General features: G+C 51.8%; 6 protein-coding genes across 6 annotated transcripts; 3 read left to right on the top strand and 3 right to left on the bottom strand.

Moving 5' to 3' along the window:
* Window positions 1–43: 43 nt before the first annotated feature.
* On the bottom strand, window positions 44–1,357 carry COCMIDRAFT_35262 (uncharacterized protein; the record flags this gene model as incomplete). Its single annotated transcript, XM_007688127.1, has 3 exons — window positions 44–684; window positions 788–1,094; window positions 1,163–1,357. 3 exons carry the CDS (start codon window positions 1,355–1,357, stop codon window positions 44–46), a joined length of 1,143 nt encoding a protein of 380 aa, XP_007686317.1.
* A 1,246-nt stretch (window positions 1,358–2,603) lies between these two features.
* COCMIDRAFT_3828 (uncharacterized protein) lies at window positions 2,604–4,330 on the top strand (the record flags this gene model as incomplete). The annotated part of the gene is made up of 4 exons (XM_007688102.1): window positions 2,604–2,829; window positions 2,889–3,088; window positions 3,138–3,606; window positions 3,660–4,330. 4 exons carry the CDS (start codon window positions 2,604–2,606, stop codon window positions 4,328–4,330), a joined length of 1,566 nt encoding a protein of 521 aa, XP_007686292.1.
* A 261-nt stretch (window positions 4,331–4,591) lies between these two features.
* On the top strand, window positions 4,592–6,199 carry COCMIDRAFT_90923 (uncharacterized protein; the record flags this gene model as incomplete). The annotated part of the gene is made up of 1 exon (XM_007688146.1): window positions 4,592–6,199. One exon carries the CDS (start codon window positions 4,592–4,594, stop codon window positions 6,197–6,199), a length of 1,608 nt encoding a protein of 535 aa, XP_007686336.1.
* A 1,205-nt stretch (window positions 6,200–7,404) lies between these two features.
* On the bottom strand, window positions 7,405–9,176 carry COCMIDRAFT_35259 (uncharacterized protein; the record flags this gene model as incomplete). Its single annotated transcript, XM_007688126.1, has 5 exons — window positions 7,405–7,425; window positions 7,552–7,790; window positions 7,839–8,619; window positions 8,671–9,039; window positions 9,102–9,176. The coding sequence occupies 5 exons, from the start codon at window positions 9,174–9,176 to the stop codon at window positions 7,405–7,407; spliced, it is 1,485 nt and encodes a 494-aa protein (XP_007686316.1).
* Window positions 9,177–9,670: 494 nt separating this feature from the next.
* Window positions 9,671–10,080, top strand: COCMIDRAFT_90914 (uncharacterized protein; the record flags this gene model as incomplete). The annotated part of the gene is made up of 2 exons (XM_007688145.1): window positions 9,671–9,839; window positions 9,896–10,080. 2 exons carry the CDS (start codon window positions 9,671–9,673, stop codon window positions 10,078–10,080), a joined length of 354 nt encoding a protein of 117 aa, XP_007686335.1.
* Window positions 10,081–10,927: 847 nt separating this feature from the next.
* Window positions 10,928–12,595, bottom strand: COCMIDRAFT_90828 (uncharacterized protein; the record flags this gene model as incomplete). Its single annotated transcript, XM_007688144.1, has 1 exon — window positions 10,928–12,595. One exon carries the CDS (start codon window positions 12,593–12,595, stop codon window positions 10,928–10,930), a length of 1,668 nt encoding a protein of 555 aa, XP_007686334.1.
* Between the last annotated feature and the right edge of the window lie 359 nt (window positions 12,596–12,954).

The raw sequence follows: 12,954 nt of genomic DNA, 5'->3' as shown, positions 1-12,954 counted from the left end.
TCATCCGCCCATTATCTCCACACACGCACACACACACCCAATCTCAAGGCTTCCTCGCATGTATAACCACCACCTCAAAATACGCATGCACCCTCCTCTCCTTAACCCCATTCCGAAACTTGGCAAAGAAAACCTGCGCCTCCTCCACACTCCACCCCATAACCTTTGTCAGCAAAAACAAGCCCCAGCCTTCGGCTCCCTGGGTAATATGCAGCAGATTCCAGCGTCCCAACTCCTTCATATGCGGGTCCGACGGCCAGCTATTAACGGGGACCTTGTACACGTATTCCCTGACGTCCTGGAACCCCGCATCCCTTATGTACGTGGATAAATTCAAGACTTCGTAGAAACTCTTGCCAAAGCGTTTGCTCGCTTCGTGGAAAATGTCGCTCCACTGCGATAGCACGTGGGTTGGCGTCAAGGTGCCGTCGTCCGACTTGAACTGGATTGACATTTCGAGCTGGTGGAGGTAGCCGCCCGAGGTGAGGTTTTGGTAGACCTGGGTGTAGAGGGAGGGCCAGGAGTGGATGGAGCCGTACAAGGAGCGGATGTTTATGAAGTCGAAGGGGGTGGAGTAGGTCCAGGGGAGGGTGACGTCGTCGATTTCGAATTTGCAGTTTGGAGGAGTGAAGGAGGGTTGGATGGGGGAGAGGTCGACGCCGAGGATTTCGGCGCTGGGGTGTTCTGGGGTGCATGTAGTGTGAGCTGGGTTTGATTGATTGTTTTGTCGAGGGGCGGTGGCGTCATGTATTGTAAGAAAGAAGAAGAAGAAGAAGAGAAGACACACCATCTGCCATGTCCATGCACCAGATTCCTGTTCCGCAGCCTAGATCGAGGATACGCTTGGGGTCTTTGATGGGTGCCAAGTGAAGTTTCTGGCCGAGTAGGATCAAAAACATGTGGTGGGCAATGTCAAGTTGGTCGTTTTGGACTTCGTCGTTGGGGCCCCAGTAGTCGTTTTCGCCTTCGCGGTATTTGTGGTAGCGGCGGCCATTTTCGAAGCGACCTCTGTAGATGGAAGAGGCGATTGATGTAGTGTCGCTGGCGGTATCGTCGTCGCCTAGGGCTGAATCTGTGTCGTCCTCGGTGTTGTCCTGGTTGTGTTGGAATGTTGCTACTGCACAAGGTCTTGGTGGTATGGACAAAGAATTCAGTCACTTACAACTGACACATGAGGATTAATGAGTTGGGCGTATGACGATGGGCCTGTTGTGGTTTCCGAAGGCAACTGGTCCTGTGGTGTTGGCGTAGCACAGGCGTCTACTGGCTTCGAAGAGGAAGACGCTGATGGAGATAGTGAGACGGCTACTGACTCGTCCACGACTTCACTCTCTTTTCCCTTGCCAGAACCCGACATTATACAGTGTGCCTCTGTTTGGAACGTTTGGAAAGAGCGTGTGCAATAGGGGCACTAGGTTTATATGCTTCGAGATCAAGCCCTCCAGGAGCGGCTGAGCCTTGTTTTACCACGTGTGGGCTGCAGCTAGTACTGTGCCTCAATCGTACATACAGCAACGGGCCGAGGTGGGTTAGTTAGACCCGTACTTGCGATAAGCGAGTCTGTCAGTGGCGCTTTAACTTTGGCTTTGTTGGTTCCTTGATGGATGGCGTCTGGTGGCAAGATAAGTGCAGAGGAAGCTGAGTACCGAAAGGAGAAAGGAGACTAGAAATACTCAAGAGAGTGGCTTAGATGGGTATGCAGAGGTGGTGTAACAATGGTGGGCAGGGAGCCGCTGGAGGCTAGAACATGAAGGCTGTGACATTGTGATGGCGTCGGCCATGGAGACCGGGAAAAGAAAAATGTGGCTTGTGGGATTCTGGACGCGAACATGCTGTGGACTGGACCGTTCTAGGTGAAGGTGCTCGGGGATTTGTCCATGGAATCTGCATCAAACATTCGAATGGAGTCATCTGCGCAAGGCGATTCGTTGGAACCGAGTGGCCAAGGCGGGGGAGCCTCTGGGTGATGGCAATGGCCCATGTGGCTGCGGAATCAAACGAAGACGAATGTGGACGTCTTTACGTGCATCTACGTCTGCCGTCTCCAAACGGCTGTCGCCTTTGCACATCTTTACAGGGCGAGGGCATGTGTAGGGATTACATGTATACACATGTACATAGTACATACTCTCACTCTGTTTGCGACTTGGATAGTGGCAGCACCATGCTAATGCTGGCCACTCGATGTGCGCCATCCGAATCCATTAATCTATCTTGGCTAGCCCCCCGGTACTCTCCGTCAGGAACCAGATATGGCCTTTTTAACTTTATTTGTTGCCGCCGTGCCTCCATGGAAACCTACCAGCTCGCCGGCGGCCCGTAGCTTGCCTCTTTGGCGTCTTCTCCTGCTGTTGCTGTCTACCTATTCGCGGCCCGCCACAACACCAACCCACACCCGCAAACTGCTGCAGAGTGAGAGCAGAGAGCATCGGTACTCCACTGTTGTGATCCTGTCCATACTCCACTCTCGTGCTCGTGCATTGCGCTGCACCCTTCGTCACACGGGTGGGTGCCCCACCGACAACGCCAACTCGTCACTTCCATCAACTATCAGCAAAAGTAACGAGCATATCCTTGCCTGCCATCTCCACTCCTAGCTAGCCATGGACAACATTGCCGAGGGTTCTTTGCTTGATCATGTCTCACGGCGCCTGCAGGCCTTCGTATTCGTCCTGGGCCTTCTTTTCGTCATTAGCCGCATCCGCCAGTTCTTGCGTTTGAGACATTTCGCCGGTCCCAGCACAACGGGTTTCTCTTGGCTGTGGCATTCTAGAGCTGTAATCGGCGGCGAATCCCCTAGGTACTACGGCCAAGTGTGTGAGAAATTCGGTATGCATTCAATCGCATCGCATCTGCCACCTGACAAATCCTAACTCTGCTCGATGTAGGGCCGATTGCGAGAATCGCACCTAACCACCTCATCACTTCTGACCCAGACTTCTGGATACGCATCAACGCCGTGCGCTCCCCGTACAGGCGATCTCCGTGGTATTATCATGCCGCCCGGTTCGAGACGGGCAAAGACAACGTCTTTACCGAATGCGACAATGACCGGCATGACGCGCGTCGAAAAAAGATGCTCGCAGGCGTAAGCAAATTATTGACTTGTTGGTGGCTTCATCGCTAACGCATCGCAGTACTCTGGCAAGGAGAACCCGACACTAGAGCCTTCAATTGACCAGCACGTCAAGGAACTCATAGACTTGGTGCGCAAATATGCATCTCCTGCAGCTTCGACAGGTCCATCTATCCACATGGATTTGGCAGAGAAGATTCCCTTCTTCACCTTAGATGTCATCAGCCATGTCAGTTTGGGAGAACCATTTGGAGACCTGAAAGCCGATGGCGATGTCAAAAACTACATCAAGTCAAGTGAACAAGGCCTGAAGATTGGTAACACAGCATTTGCCATGGGAATAGCCTGGCTGAAGGACAAGCCTGTTATCGGGCCTACCATTAGTCCTTCTGAGAAGGATACCACTGGTTTTGGCCACATGATGGCCCAGGCACGCAAGATTATTGTTTCCAGGAGCTTAAGATCAACCGAGGAAAAGTCCGACATGTTCGCGTCTTTTGTCCGCCATGGCCTGGCAGGAGATGATCTCTGTAAGTGGTGCTACTGGTCTAGGCGTGGGTGGATAGTGGGCTGACCGTTCTAGTCCAAGAGGTGTTTGAACAGATCCTTGCTGGCTCTGACACAACCGCCGCGGCTATCCGAATCATTTTGCTTTATCTTATGAAACATCCTAGAGTATATGCAAAGCTGCAGGCCGAGATTGACGCAGCAGTCGAGAGCGGCAAAGCCCCAGCTTCTCCAGGTATCATTTCAGATGCACAAGCGCGCCAACTGCCGTACCTAGGTGCTGTGGTCCGAGAGGGGATGCGGATGCAACCTCCTGTTGCTAACCTCTTTTCAAAAATCGCCCCGGATGAAGGGGATGTCGCTGTTATCGAAGGAAAAGAATACTTTATCCCCGGTGGCACTTTGATCGGATACTCAGCCTTGGCAATGCACCGCAACAACCGAGCGCTTTATGGGGAAGATTGCGCCATATTCCGGCCTGAACGATGGCTCATTGATTCCGCAGATGAGGCAGCAAAGGAGCGTCTGGCCAAGATGATAAAGACTAACGATATGATTTTTGGCTATGGTCGGTGGGTTTGCTTGGGGCGTAATGTTGCGTTGATTGAGATACACAAGGTTGTGTTTGAGCTGTTGAGGAACTTTGATCTGGCCTTGACGTATCCACTGCAGCCGTGGAAGACGTTCAATTCGCTTGGACTGTGGGATATCAAGGACATGTGGGTGGATGTAGTGTTGCGAGAGTGAGGAGGCGGTTCCTTTCAGCCTTGTCTTGTAAAAGCTGTCGTAATAGTTGACCAATGGGCTTGCTGCACCAACGACCATGTACCAGAAGGGGAAATGCTGTATACCTGGAGGCACGGTTCTAATATGACCCAATGCACGCATGGTAAGCAATTTACATCGAGCGTGCAATGTACGTAGAGCATGATGAACCGCCCCCGATGCCTGTGGCCGCGGGCGGACCTCGAGCGCAGCAGAACAGAGGGCCATAGTAGTCGACGCAGCATGACGGCCATCTTCGGCCAGCGTCACACCTGGGACGAATCCCCCGCGTACAACCACGCCATCGGCCCTGCCACCCCACCGCTGCCCTACCATGGCTTTGCGCCCTCGCGCCATCATGTCGCTGCCCACCTCGTCAATATGGCCGGGTACTACGACGACGAGGCCCCCGTGAATGCGCAACCCTTGGACATGAGCGCCGACGGCCACCCGCGCCGAGGAGGCTGCTACGCGCCTAATGACGACACGCCCAACAAGCGACAGAAGCGCCATCCTTCTTCCCCGCGTCCCCATGATGCTTGTACGATTGCTAGCCCGGCACCGGAAGCGCCATACGCGGGCCTGCCGCAGACTTCAGCGCTGCTCGCCGCCCATAATGACGCGTCCAGCCAACAGCATTTCGATATGCTGCCTCCTCGGGACTCGGTACACGCCTCGTGGCAGGCTCTCCACGAATACGCCCAGTCGCATGCCTCCCAGCATGGCTATGCCCTCAGTATCAATACGACGGCCAAGAATCGTTCTCGTATCAAGCTCGCCTGTGTCTGCTATGGCCAGCCCAAGAACACACACAAGTTGACTGCCGAGACACGGGTCAGAAAAAATAGAGTCAGCTACAAGACGGGCTGTAAGATGTGGATCGAGGGCAAGAAGCTGGAGGGTGGGACGTGGCTGCTGCGTGTTGGCGAGGCGCAACATAATCATCCTGGTCGAGACAGCGCGGGGTGGGCGGTACAACGGAAGAGGACCTGGGGTCTTGTCGGAGGGCGCATCGGCGTTGGAGGTGTAACAGCAAAAGAGGAACTTGCCAAACGGCGGCTCCCTGGCACAAAGGATACTCTGGAGGATGTGGACGTAGAAGCCGAGGGAGGAGACGACTATCCACAGCCCCCATCACCAACCCAAAAGCCCGCCACACACAGTCTCGAGCGCGGGGGTCTAGTCTGGAAAATCGTCGAACAAGAGATGCTCCGCAAGGGTAAGCCAAACCAAGGCCGTGACCGAGGCGTAGGAAGAACCGTCGACGTCCTCCAGCGACGTCTCCCGGGAATCCACATTCTCAAGCGCGACGTCTACAACATCCGCGCGCAAATCAAGCGCGCGAGAAAAGCAGCAGGCCAACAACTCGGCGACGGGTGTGACAGTTCAAACGACGAGGCTCCGGATCCTATTCCTACTACTGCAACTCTCCCAGACGACATGGATCCACCCGAGCAATCCCTCCCACAGCCACAGCCACAATCACACAGCCAACCACCCCCCTCCTTTTCCCCTCCCCCTCTTCATCCTCCTTGCACTAAACCCCCGTCCCCCACAAGAAAAGATTCAAGAATCGACCCCTCCCTCGTCTCCACTCCACCTCCACCTCCCCTTCCTCCTCCTTTACTATTACCCCCCTTACCCCCTCCCTCGCCCTCCCCCGACCCCCCGGACCCAGCAACCCTGCAAGTCATGCGCCTCCGCCGTGAGAATGCTGAGCTACGACGGCTTCTTGCGGAGAAGACAAAGGAGGTCAAGGAAAGGACGATTGAGATGGCGGGTTTGAAGAGTCAGGTGGAGTTGTTGAGTAATCTTATGTTGACGAGTGGGAGGGGGTTGATGGGAGGTTGAAGTTTAGCGTTTTGCATTTCTAAGGATACCTTTTTGAGTAAAAGAGGGAAAAAATGTGTGTTACCAGGAAAACGACACTTTCGTACCTACCAAACTGTATCGATCGCTACTCTGTATACAGTTTTTTGACTCGCTGCTCCCGGAAGCCAGGCATTGTGAACTTGAGAATGTTTACAAGGCTCCAACGTATGGCTCAGTACATCGTAGAACTACTGAAGAGTTCCTCCAGCATGTTGGAGATGTCAGCAAAGGAACAGTGTTGACAGCTCCTATCCTCATTGGTGTTCGATCCGGACGTGCAACTGCCATACAAACCTGTCTTCAGACAGGTACTAACGTCGACCTCTCCGTGTGCTCTAACATCCGGGCGACTGACAAGACACACATCACACCTCTCGAAACTGCTGTCCATCGACATGACACCTGCGTTCCAAGAGCCCTTGTTGAAGGTGCCGCGACACTCTCGCACATCTCACAGTGGCCGACACATGCGTACAGTTACCACTTACTGTATGAGGCTGCATCAGAACTTACCAATGTCGTACTTCCTGACCTGAAGCGATTCACACGCTCTAACAAAGAAGGATCTGGAGGCGTTGGAACATTGGGAATCGCTAGACTGTGGTATAATACCCTTGAAGATACAATACTATGTTATTGAGGATTCTGAATAAGAGCTCCAGTGACTATCTTTAGGTCGGTGTTTTGTGGTAAAAACATATTGAGAATACGGACAGAGCCAAAAAGGAAAAAGGGTGATTGACGGACATATTGTTAGATAAGCTGTTACAACATTTGCCATGCGGAAGATGACCATGTTTCACGTATATCATTCAAACTGAATTCAAATTACCATCAACAAAGGGTCGCCACATCTTTGCGGTGGCGCTTTTGTGGCTACTTGTTTTCCGTCATACCTCTTGTTCATTTGCGTCATTGCCGCCTGCCATGGCCTTATTTAAATGCTAGATTTTGCCATCTGCACAAGAGCAACCGAGCCAGCATTGAGGGATCAGCACTCATATATTCCACCAGCTCGACCACTTGTCTTGTAGTGTGAATGGAGTTTTTGCAATCACATGTGGAAAGATCCGCATATCATGTGGTCGGTCCTTAGAGCGCGGAGGAACTGATCATGCGTGAGAAGTTCATCTGTCCCTCCGGAGCCCAAGCTCGCCTTCGTGAAAATGCACGCTACACCACAATTAGATTGAGGCTGTGCACACCTGGATGGCAGAGACATCTTCATCACAAATGTTCGTTATATTCCCCGGAAACTAGACAATCCATTTCCTCCACCAAGACAGGTTCTGTTCCGCCGAGTTCAATATCTGCATCTTGTCGTGATCAACATCAGCAATCTCCGAGAGATCAACGTCTTGCAGGGCGAAAATTCCAGACCTCGCGTAACAGAATCCTGCAACCCACAAGAAAACAAAGATGGCAATATCAATGTAATACGTGAGGAATGTGCCCACGCTCCATCGATCTGGAAAAAAGACGCTGTAGCCTGAGAACAAGATAACGAGGACGAGCGCGCCTCCAGTGACCCAAGCGAGATATGGCTGCATGGGGCTCTTGTACACAAGACCTGAACACATCAATATCATTTCAGCAAAGGGAACGACGGTCCACCTACGGTCTCGGCTGATACCTTGAGCCTTCAAGGCGTAGTAGAACCTCAGGTAAGTACCTTCGATGACAAGCCACCCAATAAGTCCAGCAATCGTTGTGATGTTAACGAACCATCCGAACGCTAACGAAGAGTTGCTTCCCAGACTGAGATACACAAGAGGCAAAAAGATGAGCGAAGCTCCAATCGCCAAGTATGGTGTTCCGAACCTGTTGGTTCGAAGCAGAACTTTAGGAGCTTGTCCGTCCTCTGCTAGCCCGTACAGGGTACGTGATGCAAGGAAAATGCATGCAGAGCCACAGCTGAAGGCTGATGTGCATACTATGGCGTTGATGATCGAGGGAAGCACGCTGATACCAGCGCGCTGAAATGCAATGACGAAGGGACTCTGCTGGGCGTCGCCAGTAGCGATGCCGAGATTCGGGTCGTTGAATGGTACAAGCATCCCAACGATGAGGATGCTGATAACGTAGAATATGAGCACCCGCCAGAAGGTCATTCGTATTGCGTTCGGGATGGTGACCCTTGGGTTCTTTGTCTCAGCGCCAGCTATGGCGACCACCTGGATGTTGGCGTAGCTATAGGCAGCTGAGATCAAGGAGCTCCAGAACCCAAGAAACTTGCCAGCATCACCAGGGACGATATATTCATTGAAAGGTCCGGGGTTTTTCCAGTATCGAAAGCCGATTCGGTCTCCACTAGGAGACCCTCCCAGATCCACTACAAGACCGGCGATGATGAGACCTATGATAAGCAAGATTTTGAGCACTGCGAAAAAGACCTCGCTCTGGATTTTATGAGACAGCATGCCAAAAAAACAGTGTATATCATGACTCACCTCGCCATAAACCTTCACACCACAGAAATTGATAATCACGATGATGGCGATGAAAACCGAGTACCAGATGGCAGGGTTGATACTGTTGTCCCAGAAGTTGATCAAGGTCGCAGCGGCAGCAAGCTCAGCTGGCGCAGTAATCGCCATGGTGTACCAGAAGTTCCATCCGGTGGCAATGCCGAGTGCTGGCTGCACGAATCTGGTGGCATGGCGAACGAAGCCTCCAGTCACGGGCGTGAAAGCCGACATCTCTCCTGCAGAGAGGGCAACGCCGCAAGCGATCAAACCCATACACATGTATCCTAAGAGAGCGCCAACTGGTCCTGCGGTAGCGATTGCCTGGCCAGATGCCAGGAACAATCCGGTGCCCTACGATTTGTTTGCATGAGTATAGGGGCAGGTGAGATGGATTTGGAGAAAAGTTGACTCACGATCATGCCAGCTATCGCGATCATGTTGATATGGCGACGCCCAAGGTCGCGTTTGACTTCATAGGTCGTACCCATGACTCCATTCTCAATGTCTGAACTCGACGCAGAGGTTTGGGCGAGTTGCATAGCAACTTCCTTTGGGAAATCCATGATGTTCATCACTGCATGGAAACGTGCGATTGACAATTGTGCATAGCAAGCTCAGCGCGCAATAGCAAGTATTATTAGGTCTCCGCGCTTAGTCATATTTTCTTGATGTAGCCAGGGCCGGCCTTCAATTCGAGTAATGATGTTAGCAAAAGTACATTGCTTATCTCTCTTGTCAGCTTGGCATTCTATGCTTGATTCCATGACTCCTGGTCACTGATAGCGGGATCTTACATTTGATAGGGGCAGGACGCTCGAAAGTGGCGATAAGCTGGGGCTCTTGAGATGCCGGTGGTACCTGCCTTGCTAGAATGCCGGTGGCCCCACCTTACTACTCCAAGTGGGACAATAGAAATCGAGAGAGCACAACATGAGTATAGTATTCATTGCAAAATATCACCAGCTTCTCAAAGCCAACGAAGATGTCATCGGTCAAGGGCGACTCATTCCAATTGTACGACTTGCGGGTCGAGATGGTATGTCCAGCAGGCGAGCGCATTTTGTGCGGAGCCAAGGAAGGAGACTACTTTACTGTTCAAGGCGAGATGCTACATCTTCCTGATGGCCAAGGCATAAGCTTCTACAGCTTAGGTGAGTTGTATATGCAGTTGCTGCATACTTCCAGGACTAACGAGCTTGTAATTTAGCGGCAGTACTGCCTCTGCTAGCAGCCAAGCAGCGATCAACCCACGCACATGACTGGATGTCCACAGATGCATTGATTGCATGTCCGGATCCGAATTGCAAATCCCAGCTTAAGATCACGAGGACTGGGTTGCGGACTTTCAGTCATGCGGATACCACAGTAGTTGGTCTGGAAGGAAACTCTTGAGGTTTGAAATACCAAGGAGGATTCCGAATGGATATACCTATAATGTAACAGTTTTCCCTGCTTTTTTCAGCACATCATCTTATGCGGGGGAAGTCTCAGGATTGGCGGGGTTGGAGGCATGGCCGTAAGCGCTTCCAGCGCGCGCCCTGGGGATGTCGTAGGCAGTTGTCACACTAAACACGATCATGGTGTCAATATATCCGACATATGACGCATGGCAGCGTCGCTAGAGGCTTCAAAGAGCCTTTCAGACGATCCCGATCATTGTCACCAGTATGATTATGCCCCCAATCATCATCCTCTCAATCCTTATACCAGGAGTCCGTTGTGGCTGCTGCAACAGCCACGCTGCCCTCAAAAGCGCGGTGATGTCTGCATCTCGCTGCAGATCCAAGACATGCGGTTGGGGTGTTTGTAGTATCTCGGTAGTCTAAGTCGTGGTAACTAGGACGGCGATAGGGGCGACGACCGACGCTGGGGGAACAGCAGAGTAAGGCGACGCGTATGTTTGGAGGTGACGTCAGCCGTGGCAGGAGAGGTGGGAGCTCGTGAGCGTATGCCAATTGCGCATATTTCGAGACATCAATCAAAGCGTCCGTGAAGGAAATGATTCCGTCGACATGAGCATCAGAAAGTGGTTGCGCTGTGGGGCGCAGGCAGTGATCGCACAAAGCTGGCACAAGAATAGGGAGTGAGCGCACGGGCGGATCTAATACGGGCTGGGAAGACGCTGCTCCCATGTTCAACACCAAAACACATTGCTCTCATATTTTTGACAGCTACTCTAAGAACTTCACAGAAGAACTTGTTCAGACAGACTAGTCAATAACTCTTGCTGACTAGCCCATTACCGATATTCACTACCGCAATCCCCCATGACACTGAACACCTCTTCCCTTCTGCTTTTTTCAAGGATTTCTTCTATGCGCTTCTGGTCTTCTGCATCGAGTCTCCATCCATACGTCTTCAAATTCTCTTCTGTATGCTCACTAATACCCATCCGCGCGCCAATGATAACCGCACCCACGTACGGGAAGTCGAGAACCCATCTTGTAGCAACGTTCGAGATGGAGACATTATACTTGGTCGCTATAGCCTTCAGCGTCTGCAGCAAGGCCTGGAACAGATCCCAATCACCCCATGTCTGGATCATCTCGAAGTATTTTCTTTGCGAGGGCGTCGTATCCGGACCAAACAGCTGTGGCTCAGGCTTACCGAGCCACTTCTCAGCAAGGAAGCCTCCACAAAGAGTACCATATGTGAGAAGTTTCACATTGTGCTGCGCGCAGACCTCGCCCATCCTAAACCGTGGTCGTGCATCGATGAGAGAAAATTGAACTTGGTTGGTGACAATATCGATGCCATCGTCTATCACTTCTTGGAGCCGCGCTGTGTCGAAGTTGCATAGTCCCAAATGTCGAACTCGTTCGTCCTGCTGTAAAAGTCGCAGTGCTTCGATATACTGGTGGTCTTCGTAGTCCTGCCAGTGAAATTGCAAAAGGTCCACCTTGTCGGCACTCATACGCTGACAACGCTCAGTGACATTTGCGCGGATCACCGCAGGCGTCATGGTGATCTTGTGAAACACGCAGTACTTTGTGGCACCAAAGACGGCATCAGAGTTGGATAGTGAAGACCTCAGCCGACCAAACATGACTTCAGCATCCCCGTAATGGTCAGCCATGTCGAACGCAGTGAAGCCGCTTTCGATGTATTCGACGAATTGCTTGAACATTTGTGTCTGAGATGCAGTACCCCATGATGGACTTGACAACTGCCAGAGCCCTGCAAACAATTTAGGAAGGTCGATGCCCTTTATTTGGAAAGTCTCCAAGGATCTGCATGTATTTCGTTCATGAACTAGGCCTTGATGAGAAGCATTTCGATAAGTCAGTGTCGGTATGCCACTTTCGCGGCCAAGCATCGTTGCAATGACTGCTGTGCTTCGGTCAAAAGGAAAGTCCTCTGCAGAAGCAAGCCATCTTTGACGACATCGAAGTAATGAATCGAAGAGGGATTTAATCGCAAGCTTCTCGTCGTCATTAAGGGCCCTATTGCCACCATCGGATGACAGGCGTTTTTGGATTGCAGTTAATGCCTGCACGATATCGCCGTCTACAGAAGCTAGACATCGGTCAAGCTCAGCCAATCGATACACGTCTTGTCCATCATTTAGGCTAGAGGATTCGTCTACAATACTATTGAGTATTGGGAAGCTATCGAGTACCAGTCCACACCCTATGGCGGAGCGTAGGCGCTGCTGGGCGTGTGTGAAGTTCGATGTTGACGCAACCCCCTCAGCCGTCGATTGGAACAGCTGACCAACAGGCTGATTGGCAATTTTCCTCAGATAAATTCGCGTTTGCTCCTCGAGAATGCTTGTAACTGATGGCTCCGTTGTCAAAATGACTCTGATTACGCTTCGAAGTGCGTCCGCCGGGAGGTTAGCTATGATAGTGTCGGTCATCATGTTGACATGCGCCGTCTTGGCTTTCGAGCGTGGTATGCCGGCCATGTTTTTAGATGCGTAGTATTCAGGTTCGTGTATATCTGTTGTCGACTTGCTTGACTGCTTTACCCCTCCGTAGAGCAATGAGGACTATTGATGGAGGAGCGCACGTGCCAGCCACGGGCGTCTCAATCTATAGTAGAACACCGGCGATACGCGCAGATGATAATGAAGTGGGCCGAGATTGCAGCAACTTTACCAAAGAAAGCTGGCGCATTCTCTTGGCGATTGTGTTGAATCGCTTCGGCAAGAGTGGTGCGGGGTCAAAGTTTCCGAGAGGTTCGTATCACAGTAGAGGTGCCGGACGGGCCAACGCCGCGGACGGGCCAACGCTGGATTTTTCCCTAATAGTACTATTATAAACT

The sequence above is a fragment of the Bipolaris oryzae genome (assembly GCF_000523455.1).
Source record: "Bipolaris oryzae ATCC 44560 unplaced genomic scaffold scaffold_38, whole genome shotgun sequence".
Taxonomy (NCBI): domain Eukaryota; kingdom Fungi; phylum Ascomycota; class Dothideomycetes; order Pleosporales; family Pleosporaceae; genus Bipolaris; species Bipolaris oryzae.
The sequence above is the reverse complement of the archived record's forward strand: the minus strand, read 5'-3'. Positions and strand labels throughout refer to the sequence as shown.